The sequence below is a fragment of the Pseudonaja textilis genome, chromosome 1, assembly GCF_049901715.1.
Source record: "Pseudonaja textilis isolate UNSWEBS1 chromosome 1, rPseTex1.2, whole genome shotgun sequence".
In the NCBI taxonomy this organism is placed as follows: domain Eukaryota; kingdom Metazoa; phylum Chordata; class Lepidosauria; order Squamata; family Elapidae; genus Pseudonaja; species Pseudonaja textilis.
In genome coordinates, this window is record NC_141990.1 from 159,036,527 (window position 1) to 159,064,482 (window position 27,956).

A 27,956-nucleotide genomic window follows, 5' to 3' on the forward strand; every position below is an offset into this window, starting at 1 on the left:
TGAAAATATTCTTTTATTATTTAGCTTATAGTTTCTTCAAGTCATAGTTTTATAGCTTTTTACATGATATTGTATACTCTATAATTATCTTAATTATCTTCAGACATTATTTTAGATAAGATGTAAGCATGTTATAGCAGGAGTCTGTGGCCTGGAGAACTGGGCTGTACTGTTGGAGGTGAGCAGCAGGCGGGCAAGTGAGCAAAGTTTATATTTGCAACTGCTCCCCAGCACTAGCATCACTGCCTCAGCTTCACCTCAGATAATCAGGCTTTAGATTCTCATAGGAGTGTGAACCTTACTGTAAACTGTGCATGTAAGGGATCTAGCTTGCATGCTCCTCCTCCACCTCCCAGTCCTTGGAAAAACTTGTCTCCCCAAAAACCAGTCCTTGGAGCCAAAAAAGTTGCGGACCACTGCTGAATTTCAAACAAACTGTTTGTAAGTAATGTCCATTTTCATCTAGAGTAGTTAATTTCATATGTGTTATGCCAGGGTCCCCAACCCCTGGCCATAGCCTGGTTTGGGCCATAGCCCATTGGGAACTAGGTTGCGGAAGTGGCACAAAAGTGTGTGAAGCTCCATTTGCTGCAAACAGTGGGCACATGTACGAAACCATCCTCTCCCCCCTCCCCCATGGCTACTATTGGTTCATGGAGTTGGAAAGATTGGGGACCACTGTATTATACAGACAAACACTGATGTTTGTGTACAAATATACATACACATACACACATACAAAACTAACTGAGTGTTACTCATCTAATATATATATCTAATATGTACGGTCTTCAAGTGTGACATCACAGTTCAAATTTTTAAACGGTGATTTTTGCCTGTTTTCAAAGAGAAGCAAAGCACTAGGTATTTTATTAATCACATTTCATTTACCAAAACAATTCTCTAAAGGCAGCCATTTAACTGCTCACAGAAAGAAACAAAAAAATTTACATTACTCGGAAGTAGAAAGTTGGAGAATCATACATACATTACAGAAGCTATACAGAGGGAAACAAAAAGACCAAAACTATAATTAGGGTAAATTTGGGGAATTAGAAAGTCTCACATCTACAGAGTTCCACCAGTCTCCAAATCCAGAGTTGTAACTGGTACCCATAGTGCATAAATTGAAGTTGAACACTTTATTTCTGGGCTCAGCAAACCAAGTTACTGGGTCTGGTTTCTGAAGATTACATTAAACTACTGTACAGATAAAGCCATGATTGAGTCAGTTGCTGGAGTTTTCAAACATCCTCAATCATTATATTAAAGTGGTTCTTCCTCTTTCTCCTGTTTTAGTCTTTTGGAAAGATGCTGACTAATGATTGATAGAGGGTTGTCTTTGAACAAAGGGTCTGATATTGTCTTGTGAAACTGTGCCACTTCCTCTTCCCTGGAAAAAGAAAAGAAAAGGGGGAAATGTATCAATTAATTTGCTGGCATTACTCTTTTTTTTGGGGGGGGTGGGGGGGTGGGGGAGACTGAAGTATGAAGGATGCAGAAATCTCCTAACAAAAGATGCACATTTTCTTAGTAAAGGAAAATATTTTGCTACACTATATTAATGTATTCAGATATTACTAACTTGACATAACCAAACTGATAGCATATGTACACTGAATACTGTAATCCATAAGAAGAGAGCTCTAAGAATTACATTTTAAATAAATCCTATTGCCAATGCTCTCAGCATATATTCTTATAATATAGAAAAATTAAAGTCACATTAACAAGGCACAGCTGAGCTCCCCTACTGTCCTATTGTCTGTAAAAATATATATTAATGTACTTTTACAAAATAGTTCCCACTGGCGTCTTCTTTACAGGAAAATGTTTCTACTAAATTAGAGAGCCTGATTTTGTGAATCTCTTCCACAGCCATATAATCCATTTCCCCAGAAACAAGATGCCCTTGAAGGTTATAAGCCCTCCAAAACAAATGGGATGGGATGTAGAGGGCAATAGTGTGTAGGGCATACCTTCCATTAATTGCTAGATTTTCTAGGAGAGGAAGCATTTTTTTTCCTATGGCACCTTTTGCCTTCCAGATATACTGAATAAAGCCCAACCAGAACGTGTTGGCTGGAGATTATGGGAGTTAAAATCCAAAGTATTTGGAGGGCACAAGACTGGGGAAGACCATTCTAAGGGTAAAACATCACCTAGAATATCCCAGTTTGTTCCCAATTTGGCTACACATAGTCCTCAAATTACAACCATAATTGAGCCTGAAATTACAGCCATATGTCATGGCAGTCATTAAACAGGTCAACATCTGTTTCCAGTTTTACAACCTTTTTTGTGGTGGTCATTAAGTGAATACTGCAGTCATTAGATAAACCTGTTTCCTTCAAGGGGCATTTTTTTGTTAGAAACCAGAATTAAATGGCAAAAATCACAAAAATAATGGTCACATAACAGTGGGACTGTGTAAATGGCTGTAAATGTAATTAGGTTGTCAAATTCCCCAAATGCAGTAATTTGCAGGCGTGTATGTGCAGCCATCAGAAGTTCAAAACCAGGTCATAAGTAGCTCTGAGGAGATCTGTTGTAATTTTGTTTGCTAAATGACCAGTTGTTAAGCAAGTTGTACAACCTTCTCAAATTATGGGCACTTCATTAGCAGGATTTTGATTGCCCTGTTTATTTCTGTTTAATTTCTGAGCAGCACATTAGATCAAATATCAATAGTATATGCTGCACACTAAATGCTGAGTAAAGGTCAACATGTATTATTATCTTTAATGCACTGCTCAATGAGGGACACTGTCAGTGGCTACATGAGGGTTTGATAGCAACAAATTGCTAGAGAATGTAAGATGGTGCAAGTACTACTTGTTTTGAATGTGCTTTTACAGCTACTGGTTAAGAATGGAATCTGTACAAATTCATCACACTGGCAATATCCGGGTGCCGCTCCTTTTCCCACAGCAGAACAACAGAATCTGCAATTGTGATACAGCAGATTTGGGTGTCATTGCTCAACAGACTTTTCCCTATCAATACTTACAAGACCTTGCGTTTCTCGGCTGATTTCATCTGGTTGAAATTTGTCAACACTTTCTTCTTCTTCTGCCTGAAGATCACAAAAATAATGGTGAATGCACTCTACCCTTTTGCCTAAAGATCACAAAAATAATGGTGAATGCACTCCACCCAGTTTTGTTTTCCAAAAGCATCCATCACTTTTGAACAGTTTTGTGTTACTTTGAATTCCAAATAAATAGCATTTCTATGACAGGAAGAACCATGCTACTTGCTACCTTTGTGTAAGCATCTATTAACTTATCAACTGAATAGTTGCTAAATTACACAATAGCAAGACAATTTTAAAAATTTGAGTTTGAGAATTTACTTTAAGACAAATTGACAAGTTTATTGAAAAATGATCTGTAGGTATACATTCCTGGAATAACAACCTTAAAATTTCACATTTTCAATTATTTACCAATATTTATCTTCAATATTCAGGATAGTCCTGATTTTAGCTAAAACTTGCCTTCAGGAGTTTGCTCATCTCTTTTGAAGCAAACATGTGTACCTTTGTATCCTTTCAGTCAACAAAGCATTGGAAAATTTTGAAAGCACACTGCTTAGTAGGAGCCAACAAAAAGCTTATTCCTAATCTTGATTAACAGCAAAAAGTGAGAGGTTTTTTTAAAAAAGTTTATGTGTCTAGAACCTAAGCAAAACCTGGGATCTTGAAGCTCTCTTATAGGCAGTTACAGTTTGCTTAAATGAGCAATCAGAACTATCTATTAAAATACTCAAAGCACTCACATTTTATTACGCTGTTTGCAGAACTTGCTTACTGTCACCAGATCTGAAAGCTCAGGCAGGGCATCCAGCAATTGATGCATATCTCCAACAACTGGAGTAGCTTTCCGCTTTGCCTCTGCTTTGTGCTGCTGCTTTGCCAACTTAATGCTCTCAATTTCTATTTAAGGGAGAAACATTCATTAGGAAAGTACTTTAACATTCTGTGAAACTAATTTTTAAATTGTGCACTGCTGCCTGAATAAGTCCTGCCGTATAAATGCAATGATAAATGCAAAGCTCCAAAAATAACAAAATATCAGCAGTAAGCCAGCAATAAGATTAATGGAACAATGTGCTATGAGTCAATAATCCGAAGAATAAATGAATGAATCTTATAAGAGGAGGAGGGCATGTTGGATATGTTCACTGCCTTGTAAAAGTAATAATAATAAAAATAATATAGGTGGGATACAAATAAATAAATAAAAAGAATGAATAAATACACATACTAGGTTTTATGGCTTGGGAAAACAGTAGTTTTTGAAGTTGAAAGTTCATGTTTTATATTCTTCTCTCTAAACTAGGTAAATATGAGGAATGTGTTATCCTTGGGTTAATGTCCTTAGATGAGCCTTTGCTCCAACTATGCCAACTTTCAGAGAAACCTGACAAATATATAAAGAATTCTCCATTTTCAACAGGGTCTCTACATAACAGGTTGTCCTAGGGTTATCATGTCAATAGGGACCAACATTTCCACTGCTAAGCAATGTAGTTGTAAAGTACAAAGTAACATGACCGCATTGCTGAATGATGGCAATCCGAGCAGTCCTGGCTACTGTTGAAATCCCAGGACTGTGCGAGTCATTGAAGTGAGCACCTCACATGATCATGATTTGGTCCCAGGCAAACAAGCTGGTGGGGAAGGTACGAATGGGAGAGTGCTAGAGTTTGGAGGGCAGTAGAGCGTACGAATGGGTGGGTGCTGCAGGCAAGTGCTATGGAGCATGGGTGGGCATCTGCTATGAAGCATGGGCAGGTAGCATAGGAGAGAATGCCGCAGGTACTACAGAGCCTGTGTAGGCAGGCCAAATAGTGGTGGAGGCAACTTGAGGGAGCAACTTGCAATCTCCTGCAACCTTCCCCATGGATTTTGCTTCTAGAAGGTCAGAAGAAAGGGTTGTAAGTGATGATCATGTCATCTTGGGATACTACAACCATCATAATTGCGAGCTGGTTGCTAAGCACCCAAATTGTGAGGAAAGTGTAATGGCAAATTTGAGGGCCGGTCACAAATCTCCTTGTTCAATACTGTGTAACAGTCATTAAATGAAGGGTCATAATTCAAGGACAACCTGTAAAAATTTACTATCTTGAACAGCTCACCATATTTAAGTTTTTCAGAAAATATCTGTCAAAACTTTTCTTTAAATGGGCTTCAAAATCAAAGCTTATGCCAATGGGCTTATTTCAACATTGATACTACTGCTTAGATTTTAAAAAAACCAAACAAAAAAAAATCAAATACCTGAATTATAACAGTCTGGTACATAATAGGTATTCTGCAATCTCTTGATTCACCCCTATTTTTAGTGCAAAGTAAATGAAACCACGTCCTTCTTAAATAAAGGTAAAGAGAAGCACCCCTCCCTAGTACTGAAAATAGACACGTGATATACTTAATAATTAATAGTTTAGTGCCCTTTTAAAGTGTTAAGAAACACCAATCTAAAGCGCTGGTTTTATTCTCCCAACTTGTAGCAACAGCTTTCTTATATGAAACAGACAGACACATTTTCTGTTCTTTCTTTTGGAAAGATTTGTATCTGATCAATAAAATTTTCAAGCAGAAACATTTTATGCAATTACTTCATTCAGGAAATAGCTAAAGTTTGTTCAGTCATGTTGTCAAGATATTTACTCTCTGACTAAATATCAGTAAATTGGGGAAAAATATTACTATTCTTTTAGCTTTGCTCTGACCTAATGGTCCTTTAAAGGTTTCTGGTAATTCAATAAGAATGAAAGACAGAAGAAAAAGACAAAAAATAAATATTTATTCATTCCAGGTTACAATAATGGATGACAGCATTTTTAGCTTCAACAGTACAAGCTCAAAAGCTTCAAAGTGCTAAAACAATCGGCCAATTTTACTGCAATTTATTCAAAGGCTTGATATAATTTTAAAAACTCCTATTACTGTAATGTTCAAAAGAAGACTGAAAAGTACATATTTTGAGTTGGAATATTAGTTCAATCTGGTTGTCTTTTTCTTAACTGAAGACCTAGCCAACATTATCATGGATTCCTCTCCCCGACCTTCTCTGTATGAACTATTGAGTGGCAAGCATTCTGTTAATTCAGTTAGTACATTATTACTTCCCTGGTCATTTTATTCCTTCATCCTTGAGTTATGCTGTTTTGACATCTCAACATACAACTTTCATTTGACCTGACATAGTTGCTTTTTATAGATGCTTATGAAAAATATGGACTGTATATACTTTTCCTTGGACGCACTCTCTTGGCTAGTTGTCAGTATTTTCAGCTCCGCAACACTTCTTTTTTTGGTCTGCAGTTATGAAGTTGTGTTGCTTCAAAGCTTTCCAAAAATGTCACTTACTTAAAGCTTGCACATACCTAATTTTGAATTCCTTTCCTATGAAATCGTTTTAGGGGTTAAGCCACAGGGTACATTTTTAATGGTCAAAATTTGAATTATTTTTCTTCCTTTTTCTCAATTTAACATGATTTATTTATGACTGGACTGGAATACATAAAACTGCTATTATTCCATTAGGATGAATAACTCTCCAGTTGTCAAAAGAAGTAGGACAAAAACAGAATGTCTTCTCTCCTCCTCCCCCCCAAAAAACCAAGTAGAAAGAAAATCAACCTTTGAAAATATATTTGCTTTGATAGTTACAGAATTCCATTTGCTGATCAAGTAATTAAATCTCGTAACAATTAGTTTACTACATTGATGTTTAATATCAACTGTTTTGTAGACATACAATTGTAACTGATTATTGCTGAAGTAAAAAAAAACCCTGCAACATTACATCAATTTCCTAATTTCAGCTACAGGGGATAATAAAATTTTATTTTCATATATTTCTTTCTTATGCACCGCCAACTCAGTCTCGACCCCTGGCAAGTGCCTGGACAAATCCCTGCAGTTCTCCTGGCAAGGTTTTTTGGCAGCATCCTAGGGCTGAGAAAATGATTGGCTCAAAGTCACCCAGTTGGCTTCCGCCTAAGGTGAGACTAGAACTCATGGTTTCACAGTTGCTAGTCTACTATAATACCTTAACCATCACACCAATCTGGTTCTCTTCTTTCACCTATAGCTGTATCTATAAAGGGCCATCTTGTGACAGTTCAATTGAATTCAAATCAATTACTTGGTTACACTTTTTGTAGTTTTCTATCTTATCCTTTCCCCTTCCCTTCAATAGTTCAGCTATTTCCCAAAGAATGGTTAGTACAAGGATAAGAGTACAAGGATAAGACATTTTGTCAGACTTTCCATTTTAATTTCCTCCCTAACTAACAAACTGTAGGGAAATCTCTGCCCTCTAAAAACAGCTCAGCTGTTATTATTAAGTCTCATTATTTTTCTTCTCCAATCATTCTCTCATTACATCAGGTATTTATAAGTTCAAATCATAGATATGCTAATGATCTTCTAAGATTGAAGTGTGAAATTGGTTCTATAATATGTACTATGTTATTCATTTTATCATTATTATTCATTTTATTGTCCAGACATCATTAAAATAACCGTTATCTTTAATGAAAGCTCAGTGAGTTAACTGCATATTTTAATCTTGATATGAAACATCTCACTGATATTTGTTTGCAAAATCTATATAGCACAATCAGTACCCGGTTTAAAAATATACTTTGTCTATCCTGAGAAACAATTTTTGGTTATTAAAATGTCCTAACAGGAAATCGTTTTAGTTGTTAAGTGGCCTTCCAGGATTCCACTTATGAAGAAGCTTTAGATGTCTATGTTCCTTTGTTCATTCCACTTCCTTTGTGCTGAATCATGAAATCCCACATTTCTTGTCACGAGTGGCTCATTATTTTCTTTCTCCTTCTACTCCCATTTGCTTTATGGTAGCCAAAGACATTCCTCTTTAAGATAGCCAAAGCCTTTCTTTTTTGGGGGGACTATCTAAAATGTATGATGAAGTGCAGTGTGTGAAGGTAATGAATAAAATAGGGGCTTCCGGTGATGTCGCATCGTGGCGGTGCAGGGGAACTCTGTCCTGCTCCCCTGCATCTGTTTTTTTTGCCTTTGCATAGCCATTTGTGGTGCGGTTGGATCCTGAAGGGATCACTGAAGTGAGGAGAGACTCTTGGAGCCAATCGGAAGTTGTGATCCCGAGGCAGTGAGGAAGGAGAGCCCAAAGTCTGAGGTGAAAGAAGTCAGCCTGGTGCGGGCAGACCCGAAAACACGACGAACCAGCAAGGAAAGGAAGCAGTGAGGAGATAGCAAGCTATCAGTAGGAGAAATATCTTTTGGATTACAACTGGAACATCGTGGGAAGAAGAACTGCTTGTATTACTGAAACCCAAAGTGAAAGGAGTGAAGGTGGAAAGTGGCGGCAGCGATCTAGTTTTCTACCCCCAATGCTGGGAAATAGTGGAAATACAACTTTAAAAAAGAAAATCGAGAAGGAGAGACAAGGGGATATTACTGGAAGGAGCCCTCTGTCATCAACTGCTTGAAGTGAGACTACTGAATCTATTCCACTTGAGAAAGGGACTTGAGACTTGGACAGAACTTAAGAAAGCTTTGAGGAGTGACGGTGCAGACTATGGAGGTGGCCATTGAAAGTAGACGACCTCGGTAAATTGTATCAAAGTAACTGGAGTGATTAATAGAACTGAGAATGGAACGGAATTGATACAAAATAAGCTGGATAAATATTTTCTATTTTAGCTGTCTCTACTATTGTATTTAAAATTTGAATAGAGTTAGTTATTTATGTATTTAGGTATTCATTACTATTTAATAGTAAGATAAAGTGACAGTAAGATAATAAGAGATTCTATACTCCCCCTCTTGAAGTATTTATTCCCCCTTTGAATTTACTGGGCTTGGATAGTTTTATTCTATACATATCTATGTTATATACTTAATATATCTACATATACTTAATAATAAGAGTATAACCAAACTGATTGGTTATTCTATATAGAATTTGGCCTGAAAAGTGATATTTATTAACCTTATAATTTAATTTCTTTGTAATTTGTCTGTTTCGGATATTCCCCCCCCCTTCCTTTCCCTTTCTTATATATAGCTGATTTATTGTAGATTAATGAATTTAGTACATTGATTAGTACAATGACAACATAAACAATTGCTTTTTCTTTCTTTCTCTTTTTTTTCCCCCTCTCTTGGTTGGATATTGTGGTCCAATAAGAGATAAGAAGTGTTAATTTAAATTTTGAATTTTATACTTTATTTAGAAAAGCAATCAATAAAATACTGTATTATAACTAATTCAAATATTTATATCAGGTTATAACACTGTGGGATACTTATTTAGGTGATTAACAAGACTAATCATTGGACTATCTGAGATCCAATATTAGAATACAGTTATTAAGATTTATTAAGTCCTTAATTTATTCCTAACTGAGAAGTTAGTTTAATAACGGTTGATAAGGTTTTGAACGTTTGAGTACATAGTTGATTAACTGGCAATAAGCTTTAAAACAAATGGGGACTGGAAATTAACTTAACCATTCAATAATAAGAATTTCAGATTTATTAATAAGGGAAATCAAAAGCATAAAATATTGATAAAGTTGATGGTAATTGGTAACATGATCTGGGATAATATAACTAGAATAGTGGATGAACAGTATAGAATTATTAAAGGTATGATGAGCAGTATCACTACCATCACAAAGATTGGGAGAAAATCTGTACCATCAGTAGCATTACCTAGCCCTGCACCAGCGACACAACGAACAATTGAAGGGATGTTGGCCCTGGAGAAATCAAATACTTCAACTGGCTCTCAATCGGTTCAAGCTACGCTGTAAGCAATTCAAGGAATGATGTTGGCACTCCAGGAGTTGATGTCAAAAAACCACACTGAAAGTAGGGCCAATAGAGAAACAATGAAAACAGAATTGAAAGATGAAATAGGGGAAATGAAAATTGAAATCAGGAACTTGGATGGGGAAATAGGCCAGATTCAGGAATCCATCAAGATAAATGAAGAAAAGATTAGAATAATTGAAGAACAAGCCAACCAAACGGAGACGAAACTAGAACATATAGATAAAAATATTATAGACCAGAACAAAGAGATGGAAGAGACTTTAAACCACCTCAAGATGGACAGAGCCTCCTAGTACCTTAGATTTCAGAATGTGGAAGAAGATAGAGAAGAAAACCTAGCATTGACAATGACCAAAATACTTGCGGAACTCTTACAAAGAGATAAAAATGAGGTAGTAAACGAATTGGATGACGTGTATAGAGTTCACACAAGTTACGCGAGGAAGCACAGACTCCCCCGGGAAGTTCATATCAGGTTCGCTAGGAGGTGAGTTAAGGATATAATCTACAGGATCTCAAGAGAAGAAACAATAAAATATAAAGGTAAAGAAGTAATTGTGCTGAAGCAGGTGCCAAGAGAAGTCCAGGAGCAGAGGAAAGATTACCGATTCCTCGCTAATTACCTTAATAAAAAAAGCATTTCCTTTAGATGGATCATTCCAGAGGGTATCTTGGCAACATGGAAGGAGAAGACAGTGAAAATAGACAGTTTAACAAAGGCACAAGAATTCTTCGAACAAATAGGTGGAATAGAAGGGGAACTGAGTAGTAGAGATGAGCCCGAGACTTCAAGCCAAGAAGAATCACAGTTTAAAGCTAGAGGGAGGGAGAGAGAGAAAGAGAAGGAAAGAAGAGAAGAAATAGCCATTCGAGAAGAGACAGGAGTGAGAACTAGGAGTCAAACAACGGCTAAACCTAATGAGGGATAAAAGCTAGAGGGTAAATGGAAAGAGGAATGAAACTAATATCGATGAACATTAATGGATTAAATGACCTACCTAAGAGGAAGAGAATATTTTTCAAATTAGAGAAGCAGAGAGCCGATATAATATGCCTCCAAGAGGTTCATATTAAAAATCAGGATCAAAGCTATCTACAAAATAAAAGATTGGGGAAAACGTATACAACATTAGCAGAGGAAAAAAAAAGAGAAGTGGTACTGTATATTAAAGAGGAAATAACCTCAAAATTGATTTATAACAATACAGTGGGGAGAATATTAATGGTAGAGGTGGTCCTACAAAATAAAAGCATGCTGTTAGTGGGGATATATGCCCCTAATAAAAATCAGAATGAATTTTATAAAACTTTATATGAGAAATTGATAGAAATTGGCAACCCAAGAATTTGTATATTTGGAGACTACAATGCAATTGCAAATAACAATCAAGATTATGCATGTGAACAAAAGCATAAAAAAAACCCCAGAATATATTGCCCTAAAGTTTTTTTGAGATGGCCGAAGAACTAGAATTAGTGGATGCTTGGAGGAAGCTAAATCCAGGGGTGTCTCAGTTCACTTTCTTCTTCGGTCTGCATAAATCATGGTCTAGATTGAATATGGCATGGGTAAATAGTGACTTATTTAAGGAGATCCAGCAAATAAAGATTTTAACTAACACCTGGGCAGACCACAACCCGCTACAGATAGATTGGAAGGACCGAATCTATAAGAAAAGTAGATGGACACTTAATTCGCAACCATTGAAAGAAAAAAGTTACACCCAAAAAATTAGGGAAGAATTGGTTATTTTGAATTGAATAAAAAACAGGATACCTCATTGCAGAATCTCTGGGACACAACAAAGGCGTATTTAAGGGAAATATCTATAGCATATATAGCAAATAGAAATAAAAAAAGATGGGAAAAACAAAATACCCTAATAAAAAAATAGAGGATTTGGAGAACAGACAAATGGAAACTCCGGGAGATGAGCAAATTAGAAATGAGCTGGCGCTAGCAAAGCATGAAATGAACATTTTAGATCAGGAAGAATTAATTAAGAAGCTACAATATACAAAACAAAATTATTTCAAACATGCAAATAAACCTGGTTGATGGCTAGCGTATAAATTAAAAAAAGAAAATCAGAAAAGAACAATATACCAATTAGTGAACAAAAATGGAGTAATAGAGACTAAATTGGAAAAAAAGAAGGTAATTGTAAGAGAGTATTTTGAGAATTTATATAAACAAGATAAAGTAGATTTAAACAAAATAGAAGAATATTTGAAAGAAGGAGCTATACATCCACTATCAGAGGATAAGGAGTTACTTAATAAAGAAATAACCTTGAGTGAACTAAAAGAGGCGATCAAAAAACAAAAGAACAATAAAGCCCCAGGCTCAGACAGTTTTCCAAGTGAGTTATATAAAGAGATAGGAGAGGTATTAGAGAATGTGTTGCTAGAGATCTGCAATGAGGTATTACTGAAAGCTAAAATTCCAGAATCATGGAAGGAAGCGTATATAACACTAATCCCCAAAGAGGATGCAGACGCCAATCAAATAAAGAACTATAGACCAATATCTCTTCTAAACTCAGGCTATAAAATTTTCATGACTATAATGGCAGAAAGACTAAAAAAAGTACTCAACGACAAAATTAACCCTGACCAAAATGGATTCCTTTCCACAAGACAGATTAGGTATAATACGAGAATGATAACAGATATATTAGAATTTTATGAACTGCACCCAGGAAATCAAGTGGCCCTTGTCTTCCTGGATGCACAAAAGGCCTTTGATAACCTCAACTGGGATTTTATGAAACACCAGATTAACTTGATGAAATTTGGTGGTAATTTTGCAAATACGCTATATTCAATTTATGCCACACAAAAGGCAAACGTACTGATAAATGGAGAAGCTACCAAACCATTTGAGATAAAGAAGGGCATCAGGCAGGGATGCCCGTTGTCACCAGCAGAGGTGAAGAGCAGACTTCATAACAATCCTAGAAACATTATTGGACAGAATTAGATCAAACAAAGAAATTAAGGGAACAAAAATTAATAATCAAGAGTACAAATTACAAGCATTTACGGATGACATGATATTTGTCATAGAAGAACCAATAGATTTGGGACCAGTATTATTAAATGAAATAGACAAATTTGGTAAATTGGCAGGATTAAAAATTAATAGGGAAAAGACCAAAATGTTAGATAAAAACCTAACAAACAGTAAGCAAAAAGAACTAGAGGAAACAATGGGATTACAAATTGTGAATAAGATTAAATATCTAGGCATTTGGCTAAGACCAAGAACATTATCCCTGAGGGAGGACAATTATACCAAATTATTACAACAAGTTGGAAAGGATTTGGAAAAGTGGAACAAAATGCAAATTTCACTATTAGGTAGAATAGCAACGATTAAGATGAATGTCCTACCCAAAATCTTGTATTTATTTCAAACAATTTCGGTACTATTGGACAATTTTTTTTTAAAAGAAGTGGACAAAATCGTTATGAAATTCATTTGGGCAGGAAAAAAAACGAGAATAAAGAAAATCTACTTACAAGACAATAAAAGCAAAGGTGGCCTTGGTCTCCCTGCCTGGGAGACCTACTACAAAGCAACAGCACTAGTGTGGATAAAAGACTGGATTAAATTGGAAAACAAAAGAATTTTAACACTCGAGGGCCATGATTTGGAAATAGGATGGTACATATTTTTGTGGAACCCAAATAATAAGAGTCATTCATATTTCTCCAGACACACTTTACATAAATCCTTGATTAAAATCTGGATAGATATTAGAAGAAACCATTATATTAAAATCCCGAGGTGGCTTTCAACAATGGAGGCGATGTTCCATCCTAACAAGATGAACATTAGCAAAAAGCTTAAAATCCACTAAATACTAGACAATGAGAGATCACTTAAATTGATTCAGGTGCTAAAAACCCAAGGAATATTTATTGACAACTGGTCCTACTTTCAAATAAAAATGAGACATATTAGGGATGCAAAAGAACATGGATTTGAAACAAAAGATACTCAATTAGATAAAATACTCCTGAGCCCAGAAAAAAATATGATATCCAAATTGTGTAATTTTTTACTAGAGCATGAATTAGCTAAGGAAATTGTGAAAGGACCAATGTTATCTTGGGCAAAAAACTTTGGTAATAATATACATTATTATTATATTATTATATATATGTAGATTTGGATGATTGGGAGGGAATTTGGCAAAAAAACTTTACATTAACAAAATCAACACCATATAAGGAAAATTTATATAAAATGATATATAGATGGCATCTGGCACCTTCTAGATTAGCTAAAATATATCCCACAGCAAATCCAAGCTGTTGGAAATGCAAAGAGAAACTTGGTACCTATTTCCATCTTTGGTGGACATGTCCCGAGATTAAAAAATATTGGACAAGGATAAGAATATGGCTAGAAGAAACTATCGAATGTGGACTGGAGTGGAAACCGGAACTGTTCCTCCTGGGAATGATTAAAGGGGAATACCCTCCCAAAGTGAGATTTCTGATCATCTACTTATTAACAGCAGTGCGAATTTTTTTAGCGCAATATTGGAAAAGGCCCGATGTACCACCAATACACATTATTATTCAAAAAAGCTACGAATGCACCAAAATGGAGAGGCTCACGCTCAAATTAAATGAGAAGGAAGAGTCAGAGTATTATTTGGTATTGATAAGTGGTACAGCTGGGTAGAGCGCAAGAAAAAAGGTATACAGGATAAATGAACCCAGGACACATACTATAGTTGTATATATTGAATGTATAATAACAACGATTTCAAGCTTCTTGTCTATTATATAAATATTATGAAGGCTCCATTCAATTAACCAATACAGTTATGATCCAATAGTAATAGCAGAATAATATATTATTCATTAACTAATATGTAATTGATAAGGGATAAGGAATACTTGCCAATGATTACTTACTACTGTTTACTATGAGCTATCAGTCTTAATATCAAATGTAATAGAAAGAAATACGTTTATTGTTCTAGTTATATTTTTTTTATTCTTACATATTTGTATGTTTGTTTGTGTTTTAATCTTTTGTAAATAAAGTCTATTTTAAAACTCAAAAAAAAGGGTAAGGAAATAAAATAATTGACAATGTGGATTCAAAGAGATCTTAGATCTGATTGAAAAGCAATCCAATGCACATTATAATCCTAACTAGCCAACACAATTAACACCAAAATATTAAACATTAAATCAGCATTGTCTTCAAATGTTTGCTTCCGGGAACAGAAGTATTCAACATACACAAAACCTTATCTTATCAATTAAAACTGAGAAGGCTCTCTGGAAACAGGCAGAAGCAGCACCAAAGTCACCCCATTTTCTCCATATACTTAAATTATACTTCCTCTCCAGTGAGGAATCGTTCCAGCTTCTCTACAGCCCCAAATAATTTTAGCCATCAAATACAATATAGAACACCAAAGTGGCCTTGGTTTCTACACTCCTACTAGATTTATCTGCCTCCCCGGGCAGAAACCTAACCTTCTCAACAGTCAGACTATGGGTCGCTCACATGATTACTTCTTATGTAATTTTTAGGTAAAATCTTGGGACTTGGGGGCAAAAATCCTAGCAATTATAGAATTACAGAACGGGAATTATTTCTCTATGGTTTATTGCTGTAATTAAAAGGCATTACATGATGATCTACTATATAGTATTTTGCATTTGTATTTAACATGCACATACCTAAGCATAGTACGATTTCTATGTATTTAAGAAAATTAGATAAGTTTTGAAATAATTTGAGCCAGCAGAATTATACATCCCGTTGTCAGAAATAACTGTTCAGATTGATTCTTGTTCATATTTCCAGGAGCATTTTCTTGTTGGCATATTGTATTAACAATCCAGCTATCTGTGAAAATCATCAAACAAATACTAACTTTGCAGCCATCTCTCCTTACGCATCTTCATTTTTTCTTTCTTAGACATTACTTTTTCATGTTCATCTGAAACACAAGAGAAATAATAATGTTTCTTTGCATCAAGGAACAATATATTCTCTATATGCACTTCAATTTTAAATCTGGGTTTTGGAGAGACAGTATTGCAAACAAATGTAAACAACTGAACAGAAAATAGAACATATCAAACAGTCCACATCTTACTGTCTCTGCAGTAAATAATAAAGAGGACTTAAAATATGCTAACTTCACTACATAAATATCATGATTGGGGTGCTAGTCCATAAGCACCCAATTACTGGATTATAGGTGATATCTTTAATAAGGTTTAATGTGAAAACAAAACATAAATTCTAAAAAAGATAACTCTTATTGTAATTGCTTATTGTAAAAGTGATAGAGACCAATATCCCTTCCAGATGCAGAAAATCCAGTGTTTCAATTCAGAAAGGAGATACTGATCACAGAACATGCACCTCATAGTGTGCCCCTTACAAGTTTATCTTTATTCATTCCTGATAGTATAGGGAAAAGGCAAATATCCCCCTTCCAATATGTACTACATGAATGGGATATAAATGGCTACCTCAGACTGAACTAGGATGTTTTAAGAGGGCACAAAACTCTAGAATTTTGTGTTATTTATCCTCAGAAGCAAACTGCAACAATCTTAATAAACCTCTAATTTGCATCCTTTTGCTTGCTCAGGTATCAAAAAAGAAAGCTTGCAAAATGGATTTCAAACATTGGTAAATCAGTCTTGCCCTTTCCTGATATTATTTTTAGCACTGTTATTATCTGCTGCATGAAGAGGACACTGACAACCACCAAAGCTTGCTCTTTTTTTCAGTCAATATTTGTGAAATGGCATTTTCATTAGCAACTTATTGGATTTCCGAACTGTGTACTCTTCCAGTTGAATGCTTCAGCATATATTCTGATTTGGCATGGACAGATATGTGTGAAGGGCAAGGTCACTGAGCTTTAATATAAATTCAAAGCAACAAAATGAAAGCCATAGCTTGTTTCAACTACATTATAGTCCAGGAGTGTCAAACTCAATTTCATTGAGGACCGCATCAGAATTATGGTTGCCCTCAAAGGGCCAGTTGCATGGAGGACTATGATGACTCACAGCAGCCAGGTGGATGTGGCTGGGTGGTCACAGTTGGGATGCTGCAACTAGGTGGGCATGGCTGGTTCAATGCCGCTCACTGGGCACGACTGACTTGGGACTGGGTTGGGACAGAATAAGTCACCTGGCTCACTCAACATGGGGACAATTTGGTGCCTCACAAGCTCGCCTCCTCAAACTGCTGGTACGTGCACACACACACACGCGCACACATTTTCTAAGTTTGGGTACTTTTATCCAGAGAGGAAGGAGAGGGCCTTCTCCCTAAGCCCAGGCATGATTGGCAGTTTGTAAGCTCATGGATAAAAGTCTCCAAAGTTGGAATGGTGCATGTGTGTGCGTGTGCATGCGTGTGCACAGCACAACAAAGGTGATGTTGTTCTCCCAATCCCAGACACCATTGACATTTCCCTGTCCAGTGTTCTCTCCCAGGAGGCAGAGGGAAACTCTGCTGCATGTAGAAGTGCGGAGGAGAAAGTTTGCAGCAAGCTCCCTGCTCCTGCATGAGGGAGGCTGGCCATTCTCTAAAGGGAATCCCCATTTCCAATCGTGTATGATAAGAATGCTGGCTTGTTGGAGCAGCCTTCCATCCTCCTCTCCAGAGATCTGTCAAGGGAGAAATTGGACTCAAGAGGAAACTGCTTCCTGCAAACTTTTTCCTCCATACTTCCACATGCAGCAGCATCGTCCTCCTGCTCCTGGGAGAGGGGACAAGGCTGGGAGCAGGAAATCCAGAGATCTCCAGCAGAAGAAGGCAAGACCAGGGTGAGCACCAAAGCATCATCCACCTGGCGCCTCATTGTCCTTCTCAGGCCACGCGGAGGACCCCTGGATGGCGGTGCAGGCTGCCCGGCGCAGGCTGCCCAGAAGGCAAGCACCTAGCCCGGCCCTGGAGTTCCCAGGCTACCAGGACCCCACAGCCCAGCCCAGCTCCTCACTCACCTTCTTCTCAAGACTACTGCTGCTGTGCTTACTCTCCTTGCCAGGTTGCTCATGGTGGGTGCAGGAGGGCAAAGTGCATGGGTCAGAGGGACACCCACTCCAAGCAAGGAGACATGGCTTTATAAGTGAAGCATCCTCAAGCGATAGGATGGGAGACCACCAGGAGAGGCCAGGCGGAGGGGACAAGGTGATAGCAAAAGGGCAGCAAGGCTGCTGGTGGCCAAGTGCTAAGGCAGGACTTCCCTCACATTCTAATCTCTCTCCCTCCCTCCCTCCCCCCAGACTCCATTTTTGCTGGCAGAGGGCTAGCAAAACAAACTAAGAACAAAACAAAAGGAGAAATGTTTCCTCTTTTGCATTTGAGCATGCAAGAAGGAGAAGGGACAAAGAAAAAGAAGGAAAGATGGGAAAAGAGCAAGGGAAGAAAAAGGAAAGAGGGGAAGGAAGAAAGGAGAATGAGGAAGGGAAGAAGGGAGGGATTATAATTAGAGGGAGAGAGTATCTAAGGGAAATCCTGCCTTAGCACTTAGCCACCACATGGACCCTCGACACGAGTGACATTGAGCTGACCACACCCACTCCAGCCTCCCCAAGTTAAATACAACCCTGATGCAGCTCTCAATGAAATCAAGTTTGACACCCCTGGTCTACAGAACTGAAACCACCATTTTATACTATAATTGATTATATTGCCATGTCACTATAATGGCTCCATGTAGCTTTCATTTAAGTTTTAGAATTAATAAGTGGGCATGTGGAGACAGGAAAAATAGAATACTCTCCATATATATACACACACACACATTCCCCCCAAAAGTTGTCTGCTCCTGCTGAATAACATTTTCCTAACCTGGGCACGAGGAGTTCTAGCTGTGGTTGTTCAATCCATAGAACTATGGAGGGAACCAAGACTGGGGAATCCAGCCTTACATTGGACAATGCAAAAGGAATTGAAACATTAGTAGGAGGGCATTAGCCTTTCAAAACTGGCAGAATGTTGAAAAACTTGGTGAATATTGAGAGGAGATGAGCTTTTGGAATGGAGCAAGCAGAACAAGAAGAAATATCTAGAGAAGTTATGTTCAAACTCTTTTCAACTTTTTTTCCTCCTGCACTATATGATATATTGCCTGTTCCTTTCTTTTGCATGGGCTGGGCCTTTTTCCATCTGTCATTTGTGGTCACATGGTCAGATTTGTTCCTATCTAGTTCACACTGATAGCGTTGACGGTATAAGAGCAGGAAGGAAAGGAAGAAGTTCCACTACATAAACAAAAGTCTGTTCCATAATATTGACAGTAGCCTGTAAATTCATTTTACAAATATTTTTTCCTTCTTGAAAGGCCTGGAAAATATTTTGCTATTAATTATTAAATATGCAAATGAAAATCGAGATTACCCAAGCTTAAAATGATCAGTAACTTTATTAGAATCAACAAGGACATTAAGGGATGTCTAGTTCTCCAGAACCTTTATCAGTCAAAATGTAAGAAAAGCAAAGAATGAAGAAGCGAATACACTTTTTAAAAAATTGGCTACATCTGGGATGTTACAGCCTCTGTTGCTTTAAACTCAGACCTAATGATATCTATATACAATGTTATGTTCTAAGACCTGACTGTTTTATTTCCAAAAATGTGAGCCTCATGAAAACAATTCATTCTGTAATCTAGTTACCATAGAAATTGCAAAATATTAGTATTGAACGTAATAAATGTTTGACTCAAATGTTAGGAGTTTAAAAAAGTTATTTTAGAGGGTAGATTTGAGATTCTTGAAATAGCAACTTTTAGCTCATAAAAGTTCTGAAAATTATACAAGATAAGAGCTAATTGTTTTGTAAAAGTGTAAATAATTTTAATGACTGAAAAGTAATAGATTGGAGGATGCAAGTTTCCCAACAATTAAGGCATCCATACCACAGTGAATTAGTTAAATAGTATTACAGAGTAATACTGTACTGGATTATCAGTACTATAAGAACAGTTGTCCATAAACTCTGTCTTGAACTAAAAGCAGACAAGCATATATAAGAAAACTTTTTTGGGGGCGGGGGGGGATATCATATTAGCAAGAATGACATGCTGATCTTCTAGCTGCTCATGTCTAAGCACCAGAAGGTAAAAAATCTGTATTCTTTTAAATATAGAGCATTCTTGGATTACTTTCTAAATTTTACATAGAAATCCTCTCTTGCAAGGGACAGGAAGCACCACAAGATACTTACATAGTGTGTGCGTATCTGTATGCATGTGTATATTTGTAGATAGACAGGTAAAGTGAGGAACAGTTTAACAAATAACAGCAACTAAGAATTTATTGAAAGTTAAATAATTTTACAACAGTCATTTTTGCAAGTTGTTGTTTAGGAAAAGATTAGCCTAACTCAGGGGTGGGATACTACAGGGTTAACTACCGGTTCAGGATTTACAAGCTTCCCTGCCTGCAATCATCATCAGCTGCCTGCAGAGAAGCAGCCTTTGAAACAGGCCTCTTTTCTCGCTTTTCTAACTGCAGCTGTGCCTCCTTCGGCAGCTATAGTTGAAAAATCAGGAAATAAAGATCAGGTAAGAGCCCAGGTGGGTGGGAGGGCAAAAACAGCAGCAGATATAGAACCCATAGGTCCTATGTCTGCTGCTCTTCAGAGCTACCAGTTCTACAGAGGTGGACAGAACCGGTAGAAACCCACCCCTGGCCAAACTCCATTATTACACTAAAAATACAGGACATTAAACAAATCAGCAGTAAGTTTTTGAACTGCAGAGTTTTCCATTCTCTTCTGAGCAATTTTGACATAAATGTACTTCGTACGTAGTCAAGAGAGGGAAGAGTATTATGAGCAAAAAACCCACAAAGATAGACTTTGAGAACTCCAGAGTGTTCCCAACTTGAGTAAAATGTGTGCTTTTGGAAGCAAGCGCTGATTTAAGTTTGGGAGATGAACTAGATCCAGTTCACATGCCCTGACAGGATCACATCACGGACAAGTCTTAATGGGGAGAATTCCAATCCCCTGAGATCATCTATTTCTCACAAAGTAGAGAAGCGGCCAAAGAATCATTGTTATCATGATGTTAAGCATGAAGTATGCATTCTGTTCAATATGAAGCTATTTCCACTTCTATCCCTTAATTAAATTTATCCATTTCAAATCAAATCAAATTATTGTCATTACAGAAGACATATTTTATCCATTTTTACATTCTTACTCATTGCCAAGACATGTGTAAAGATGCTAAATTCTTACCTTTTATGACTGAAACAGGATTCTTTGAATCAGTGTCCAACTTCTTCACTAGAATTTTTGGATCAATATTCACCCCAGAAAAAATGTCTGATGTTAGAACTCCCTTGCCCTAACAACAAAAATAAAGATGAGATATAGCCAACGTTTAATCATTTTTTCCATTTTGATATTCCTTTAAATACCATGTTTACCGAAATCCAATCTATAGTATGCAAACACTGCTAGTGTTTTTTGCAGAACTTATAATACTTCAAATCACTTGGTATCTTATTTTATGTAATCACTACCCTGTTCTTTAAGCTGATTATTTAGTATATTTAGCTTATTAACTTATACTGTTTCCCTGAAAATAAGACTCAACCAGAAAATAAGCCCTAGCATGATTTTAAGGTGCTCTGGATATAAGCCCTACCCCCCCAAATAAACCTGTTAAGATTGTCAGCCCTCGGGGGGGTGGCCAGCACTGGAGGCAAGCACACAGCGATCAATGATGTCCAGCAGCAGCCGCAGCCCACACAGCACAGGTGAGTCCAAACACTGTGACTGCCGGCCTGGCCCTCCAAGCAGCAGACAGAGGCAGAGGCACGGGAGGAGGCATGAGATCCGGCCTGCCATTGCAACCGTGGGCAAGCAGACAGAGGGTGGGATGGAATGGGCAGGTGACCATGGGAGGCTTTCCTTGTGTGTGCAGTGGGGCTGGAGGACACACAGGGCACCCAGGAGTCATGGCATGGCACCATCCCCGCCTTGCTGCCTACCTCACCTGTGCAACCCTGCAACCCATCCTGGAGCCTTGAGCTGATCGGTGGCTGGAGAGGTGGGTAAGGTGGCTTCCCAGTTTTTAACAATCAAAGAGAACTGTTCTGGGGAGAAGCAGGGAGATCTTATGTGCTTAGTTGCTGTGCAACTTAGCACATAAGCAGGAAACCCCAGCTCTAAGCGGTCATGCCTGACAATGACTTTCCTCTTTGCGTGCCCATGGTGCTCTGTTGCAAGGCAAGGTAGGTAGCAAGGCGGGGATAGTGCCATGCCACAGCCCCTGCACACTTGGCCTCTGCCATCTAATGGCATCTTCCAGCTCTGCTGCACATGTGAGATGAAGCTCCCATGGCTGGCCACCACTCCATCCCACCGTCTTTGCTTGTCCACAGTCGCAATGGGACAAGTGGCTGTGCAGTGCATCCAGCGCGCTGCATTGCATACCTCTCCCGCCAAGCCTCTGCCTGCTGCTTGGAGGGCTGGCCAGGCAGTCCCAGCGGCGGACTTATTGTGAGTTTATCCCTCAAAAAGTTATGGAACAGGCTTTAATACCTCTATAACAGAGGTCTCATTCTCGCAGCCCGCAGGCCAATTGCGGCCCGCAGGACGATATCCTGTGCCTCCACCATGATATGAAAGTATAATATTAGTGCGGCCCGCAGGGGGAATGGATCTCTGAAGGAAGTCCCGCCCACCGTTCCTCATCATGGCTGACATTCGGTGCTAGGCTAAGCTACACCAACTTCATGCACACTACGCTGTAGCAACAGTGTGGCGGATGACGAACAGTCCAGTAGCAGTCGGCTTTTTTTGTGGTTGCCATTCCAGTACTTTCTACCATCAACAAATGCCATGATCAAACGCAGAGAAAGGCGACTGCTACCGGGCTGTTCGTCATCCGCCGCGCTGTTGTGACAAGTAGAAGCGGAAATGTCACGCATTGAGACGTTCTCCATGTGTCGCTAGCTGGCTAAACACTTCTATGAAACGTGGAACAAGAGCGACACCAAGTGGAATAAACTAAATTTTGTCACACCCTCATCATGTCTTTGTCAAAGCCAAAGCCTGCAGTGAAGAGAAAGATAGGTGACGAGCACAGACAATTTCAGCAAAGGTGGGAGACGCAGTATTTCTTTGTTGAGCACAGGGGCATCCTGACATGCCTTATTTGCACTGAAAAAGTTGCACTGCACAAGGAATACAACCTGAAATGTCATTATTCAACTAAACATGCTGAAGAATGTGCAAAGTATCAGGGGGATGAGAGAGCCAACCAGGTTGCCAGCCTTAAAACATGTCTAGTGAGGCAACAAGATTTCTTCAAGAAAGCAACCAAAGAGAATGCTGCAGCAGTCGAAGCTAGCTATATGGTTAGTGAGATGATTGCTAAGGCGGGAAAACCATTCACAGAGGGCGAGTTTGTAAAAAAATGCATATTAGAGGCTGCAAGTATAGTTTGTCCGGAAAAGAAAAGTCAGTTCAGCAACATCAGCCTTTCTGCCAACACAGTGGCAGAGCGCATTTCTAACATGTCAAGTGACATTTATCATCAACTGTGTGAGAAAGCCAGACGTTTTGATGCATATTCAGTTGCTCTTGATGAGAACACAGACATAACTGACACTGCTCAGCTCACAATTTATGTCCGTGGCGTTGATCGCAATTTTGAAGTGACAATTTTGCTCAGAGTAATTTCAATGCATGGCCAGACCACCGCTCATGAGATATTTCGCCAGCTGTGTGATGCCATTGAGAATGCCGGCTTGCCATGGAATAGGTTTGTTGGAATAACCGACGGAGCGCCATCAATGATGGGGAGGAAAAATGGACTGGTGGCACTTGTTCAGAGAAAACTTGAGGAGGGTGTAGAAGAGGCTACTGCTCTGCACTGCATTATCCATCAGCAGGCCCTTTGCAGCAAATGCCTGAAGTGTGACAACGTGATGTCTGTTGTTGTGAAATGCATCAACCACATCAGATCCAGGGGCTTAAAGCACAGGAGGTTCCGTGTTTTTTTTAGAGGAAATGGAGTCAGAATATGAAGGTGTGCTCTATTTCGCCGAGGTACGTTGGCTCAGCAAGGGAAATGTCTTGAAAAGATTTTTTGAACTGAGAGAAGAAGTGAAAGCCTTCATGGAACAGGATGGGATGGCTGTTTCCGAGTTGAATGATCAGAAATGGCTCATGGACTTAGGACTTTTCTTGTCGATATCACACATGGGCTGAATGTACTGAACAAGAAGTTACAAGGCCAGGGGCAGCTTGTCAGTGCTGCCTATGACAACGTGAGAGCATTCTGCGCAAAACTTGTGTTATGGAAAGCCCAGCTCTCTCAGACAAACCTTTGCCATTTCCCAGCATGCAAGGCACTTGTGGATGCAGGTACACCATTCAGTGGTGAGAAGTATGTTGATGCTATTTTGAAGCTACAGAAGGAATTTGATCACAGATTTGCAGACTTCAAAACGCACAGAGCCACTTTTCAAATTTTTGCAGACCATTTCACTTTTGATGTGCAAGACGCCCCTCCTGTGCTTCAAATAGAGCTTATTGATCTGCAATGCAACTCTGACCTCAAGGCCAAATTTAGGGAGGTGAATGGAAAAGCAGACAAGCATGGGCAATTTTTGAGAGAATTGCCCCTCAGCTTCCCTGAACTTTCCCGAATGTTCAAGCGGACCATGTGCCTTTTTGGGAGCACATATTTGTGTGAAAAGTTCTTCTCCACCCTGAACTTTAACAAGTCCAAGTACAGGTCCAGACTTACTGATGATCATCTTCAAGCCATGCTGAAGGTCTCAAGTGCCTCCTCTCTCAAGCCAAATGTGGCTCAGATATGTGAGAGGAAGTGTTGTCAAGTCTCTGGCAGCAAGGAGTAAGCTGGAGAAGCCATGTTCTGAGGAACTGTTCATGATCTTCATTCAATGTTCCATTCATGTGTTCAGGACAATTCATGTATTGGAGAAATCATTAACTGTTGATGACATTTTTAACAACATTTTTTGTGGAATCCCTTATGCGACCCAGCCTCACCCAGACTCTGCCTCCAGCGGCCCCCAGGTAACTTGTGTTTGAGACCCCTGCTCTATAAGAACATTAGTTTGTTTGTTGGGAGTACTTTTTCTTTTCTTTCCTCAAAATGTCATTTTAATTAAATTGATATATATGAGGCTGCTGTTTTTGCCATTTTATTCAAGAATGCAAGAATCAAAACAATATCACTCTTGTTGCTATAAAAAATGCAGCTTAAATGAAAATCAACTTGATTTATTTTCTTTTTTAGACACAGGAATTACTTTTTAAAATCAGCCTTTCTCAGACTGTCAGCAGCAAATGAAACAGCAAACTGAAAATTGGTTGAACATAGAACATAAATCTTAAGGCTGGTAGGGAGCTCAGAGATCTTCTAGTCCAATCCTGCTCAAGGCAAGAGACTTCACATCATCTCAGTCAAATGGTTGTCCAGTACATTTTTTTAACATCTCCAAGTGATGGAACTATAGGAGGCAAGCTATTCCATTGATTAAATATTCTAACTTTCAGGAAATTTCTCCTTATTTTCACAATAAGATAATATCTTATACATATTATATGCATAGATAATTCCCAACTGCAGTTCCAGTTATGGATCAGGTCTTAAAGTTTTTTAAGGATATTTGTTTGTTTCTGGATATATTTTCCAGCATACACTCATGAAATTTCCTGTGCCAAATAAACCCTACATTGATAAAAGGCTGCTTTGCTTTGCACTCTTCTGAAAGGATCTCATATCACCATCTGGTGGAGAATCCCTATACTGTACATTTTGTCTCCAGTATTACCAAAAAATGGGAGTCACAATCTTGGAAAATGGTTAATAAAAGAAAGTTTTCCATTGACAATGGGATGGAAATAAAAAAAAAACTTTTTGCTTAAGCTTGGACAGGTAGGAAAAACTGCAACTTATCTAATTTTGTAATATACCTTTTTGGGACACATAATGTAAGGAATAACAATGGAGCTATACTGAACTTAACTGAGGCTGTCGCCATTATATCCTGATTGTATATTGATGATTGGTGACTAAAGCAAAGTTTCAATAAGAACCAAGTCCTTTGCTTTTTTTAAAAAAAAAAACACAACTCCTTAAAAAGTCAGATTAGACAGAGCTTAGTGTACACCAAGGTACGTATCTCATATTCTCATATTAAGATGCCACATTGCCAATCTCTTTTAAACCAGGATGCCCCAAAGTAATCAATATGAACACCAAAGGATCAATGGAATTATCCAAGGGATCGATAAATCCCTGGGAGCCAACAAGTTAATAAATGGAGCCAATCTTTTGGGGGTCTCTGCAGACCTCTCTGTACAGTGGTGGGATTCAAAAATTACTACTGGTTCTGTGGGCGTGGCTTGGTGGGCGTGACAGAAGGAGGATACTGTAAAATCTCCATTCCCTCTCACCCCACTAACCTGCTTTCCAGCTCCATTCTCCTGTGCAGGGCAACAAAAGAAGACCCAGCCGATCAGCTGGGACTCAAGAGGCAGAGAATAGATGGGGTGGGACCAGTCAGAGGTGGTATTTGCTGGTTCTCAAAATTTCTCAAAACTACTCAAAATTTCTGCTACTGGATCTCCAGAACTAGTGAGAACCTGCTGAATACCACCTCAGCCTCTGTAGAGCTCCATGGCAGTCCCTAGTTTTGTTTTATTTATTTATTTATTTATTCATTCATTCATTAAACGATTATTAGATAACAGGTATAAGTATAAACATAGTTATGAATATATGAAATGGATATGTACAAGAAAAAGAAACAATAGGACAGGGACGGTAGGCACAATTGGTGCGCTTATGCAGACCTCTTAGGAAAGGGGTGAGGTCAATAGTAGACAGTCTAAGGTTAAAGTTTTTGGAGTTTGGGAAAGAAACCACAGAGTCAGGTAGAGCATTCCAGACATTGACCACTCTGTTGCTGAAGTCGTATTTCCTGCAATCAAGTTTGGTGTGATTAACCTTGAGTTTGTATCTATTGTTTGCTCTTGTGTTGTTTTAGTTAAAGCTGAAGTTGACATTGACAAGTAGGACATTGCAATATATAATTTTATGTACTATACTTAGATCAAACTGAAGGCAGCGTAGTTCTAGGTTGTCTAGGTCTAAAATTTCTAAAAGTCTGGTGGCATAAAGTATCCTAGTCCCTAGTTCTTAAAGTAAGATGACTAGTGTGAAAAAAATCACTCCCAGTGAGAGTGGCTTTGAGTTGTCTCCATCAGTACTATCAGTAACCTATTGTTACTGGCCTGTTTTACCTATTTGTTATAGTTAGTATCCGTTAAAGTAGTATTTATACATTTATTTTCACATTATATTTGGGTGTCCATGAATAATCTGAAATTCCACGAACAAGTCAATGAGCTTCAGAGCCTTAAACCATGATGGCACCTTCACCAAAGAGCCAGCAAATTGCAAACAGGGAAGGCAAGTTATAAGATATGCCCCATTAAATGAGAGAACGGCACTGAGCAGCAAGCCGTGTTGTCACCTAAAAAGTCCCCCAAGAAGCACGTGTCTCTTGCGCGCCTGTCTTCCTCTTTTCACCGCTTCCTCCTCGCACCACCACCACCACCACCACCACCAACCTTTCCGGGGTTAGCGCTGAAGGTTAGCGCGGCCGCCGAAAGCACCTCCTCGCCCCCACTCTGCTGCGGCTGTGACGGCTTCGGCGCGGGCTGGTGGAGCCTCCTCCGCCTTACTATTTTCCCCACCATCGCGAGCCAAGAGGGACCAGCGCGCGACGGTGAAGGAGCTGTAGGGGGGGAGGGGAGGGGAGGGCAGGCAACAGGATTCGGACCACGCGCTCGCCGGCAGTTCCCCCCCCCCGGAAGTGCGGTGCGTGCGCTGTAAAGGCCGCCCCCGCACCCCCTTTTTTTTTACGGCCACGAGGGGGCGGCAGCTGCTGCTCGTTCCGCGCTGCCGTTTCCTTTACGAGTCTGCCGGGCGGGATTCGTATTTTGAAAGCGATTCTGGCCACTTGAGGTGTTGAAATCAGCTGACACAAGAGAGGCGCGTGTGCAAAGCGGGGGGTGGGAATGTTTTCAGTCTCC

General features: G+C 38.8%; 1 protein-coding gene across 1 annotated transcript; it reads right to left on the bottom strand.

Moving 5' to 3' along the window:
- On the bottom strand, positions 1 to 27,935 carry SLX9 (SLX9 ribosome biogenesis factor). The gene is made up of 6 exons (XM_026707718.2): positions 27,492 to 27,935; positions 21,108 to 21,216; positions 15,763 to 15,828; positions 3,781 to 3,937; positions 3,011 to 3,076; positions 1 to 1,393 (listed from the first exon to the last, which is right to left on the bottom strand). The coding sequence occupies exons 1-6, from the start codon at positions 27,618 to 27,620 to the stop codon at positions 1,267 to 1,269; spliced, it is 654 nt and encodes a 217-aa protein (XP_026563503.1). The 5' UTR covers positions 27,621 to 27,935; the 3' UTR covers positions 1 to 1,266.
- Between the last annotated feature and the right edge of the window lie 21 nt (positions 27,936 to 27,956).

Bases quoted from the DNA above. Each gene is read 5' to 3' on its own strand.
- SLX9 (XM_026707718.2), bottom strand. From the start codon at position 27,620: ATGGTGGGGAAAATAGTAAGGCGGAGGAGGCTCCACCAGCCCGCGCCG. The intron at 21,217-27,491 runs GTTGGTGGTGGT...TTTTGTTGTTAG, and splicing joins TCAGCGCTAACCCCGGAAAG to GGCAAGGGAGTTCTAACATC. The intron at 1,394-3,010 runs GTAAGTATTGAT...TTCTTTTTCCAG, and splicing joins GCCGAGAAACGCAAGGTCTT to GGAAGAGGAAGTGGCACAGT.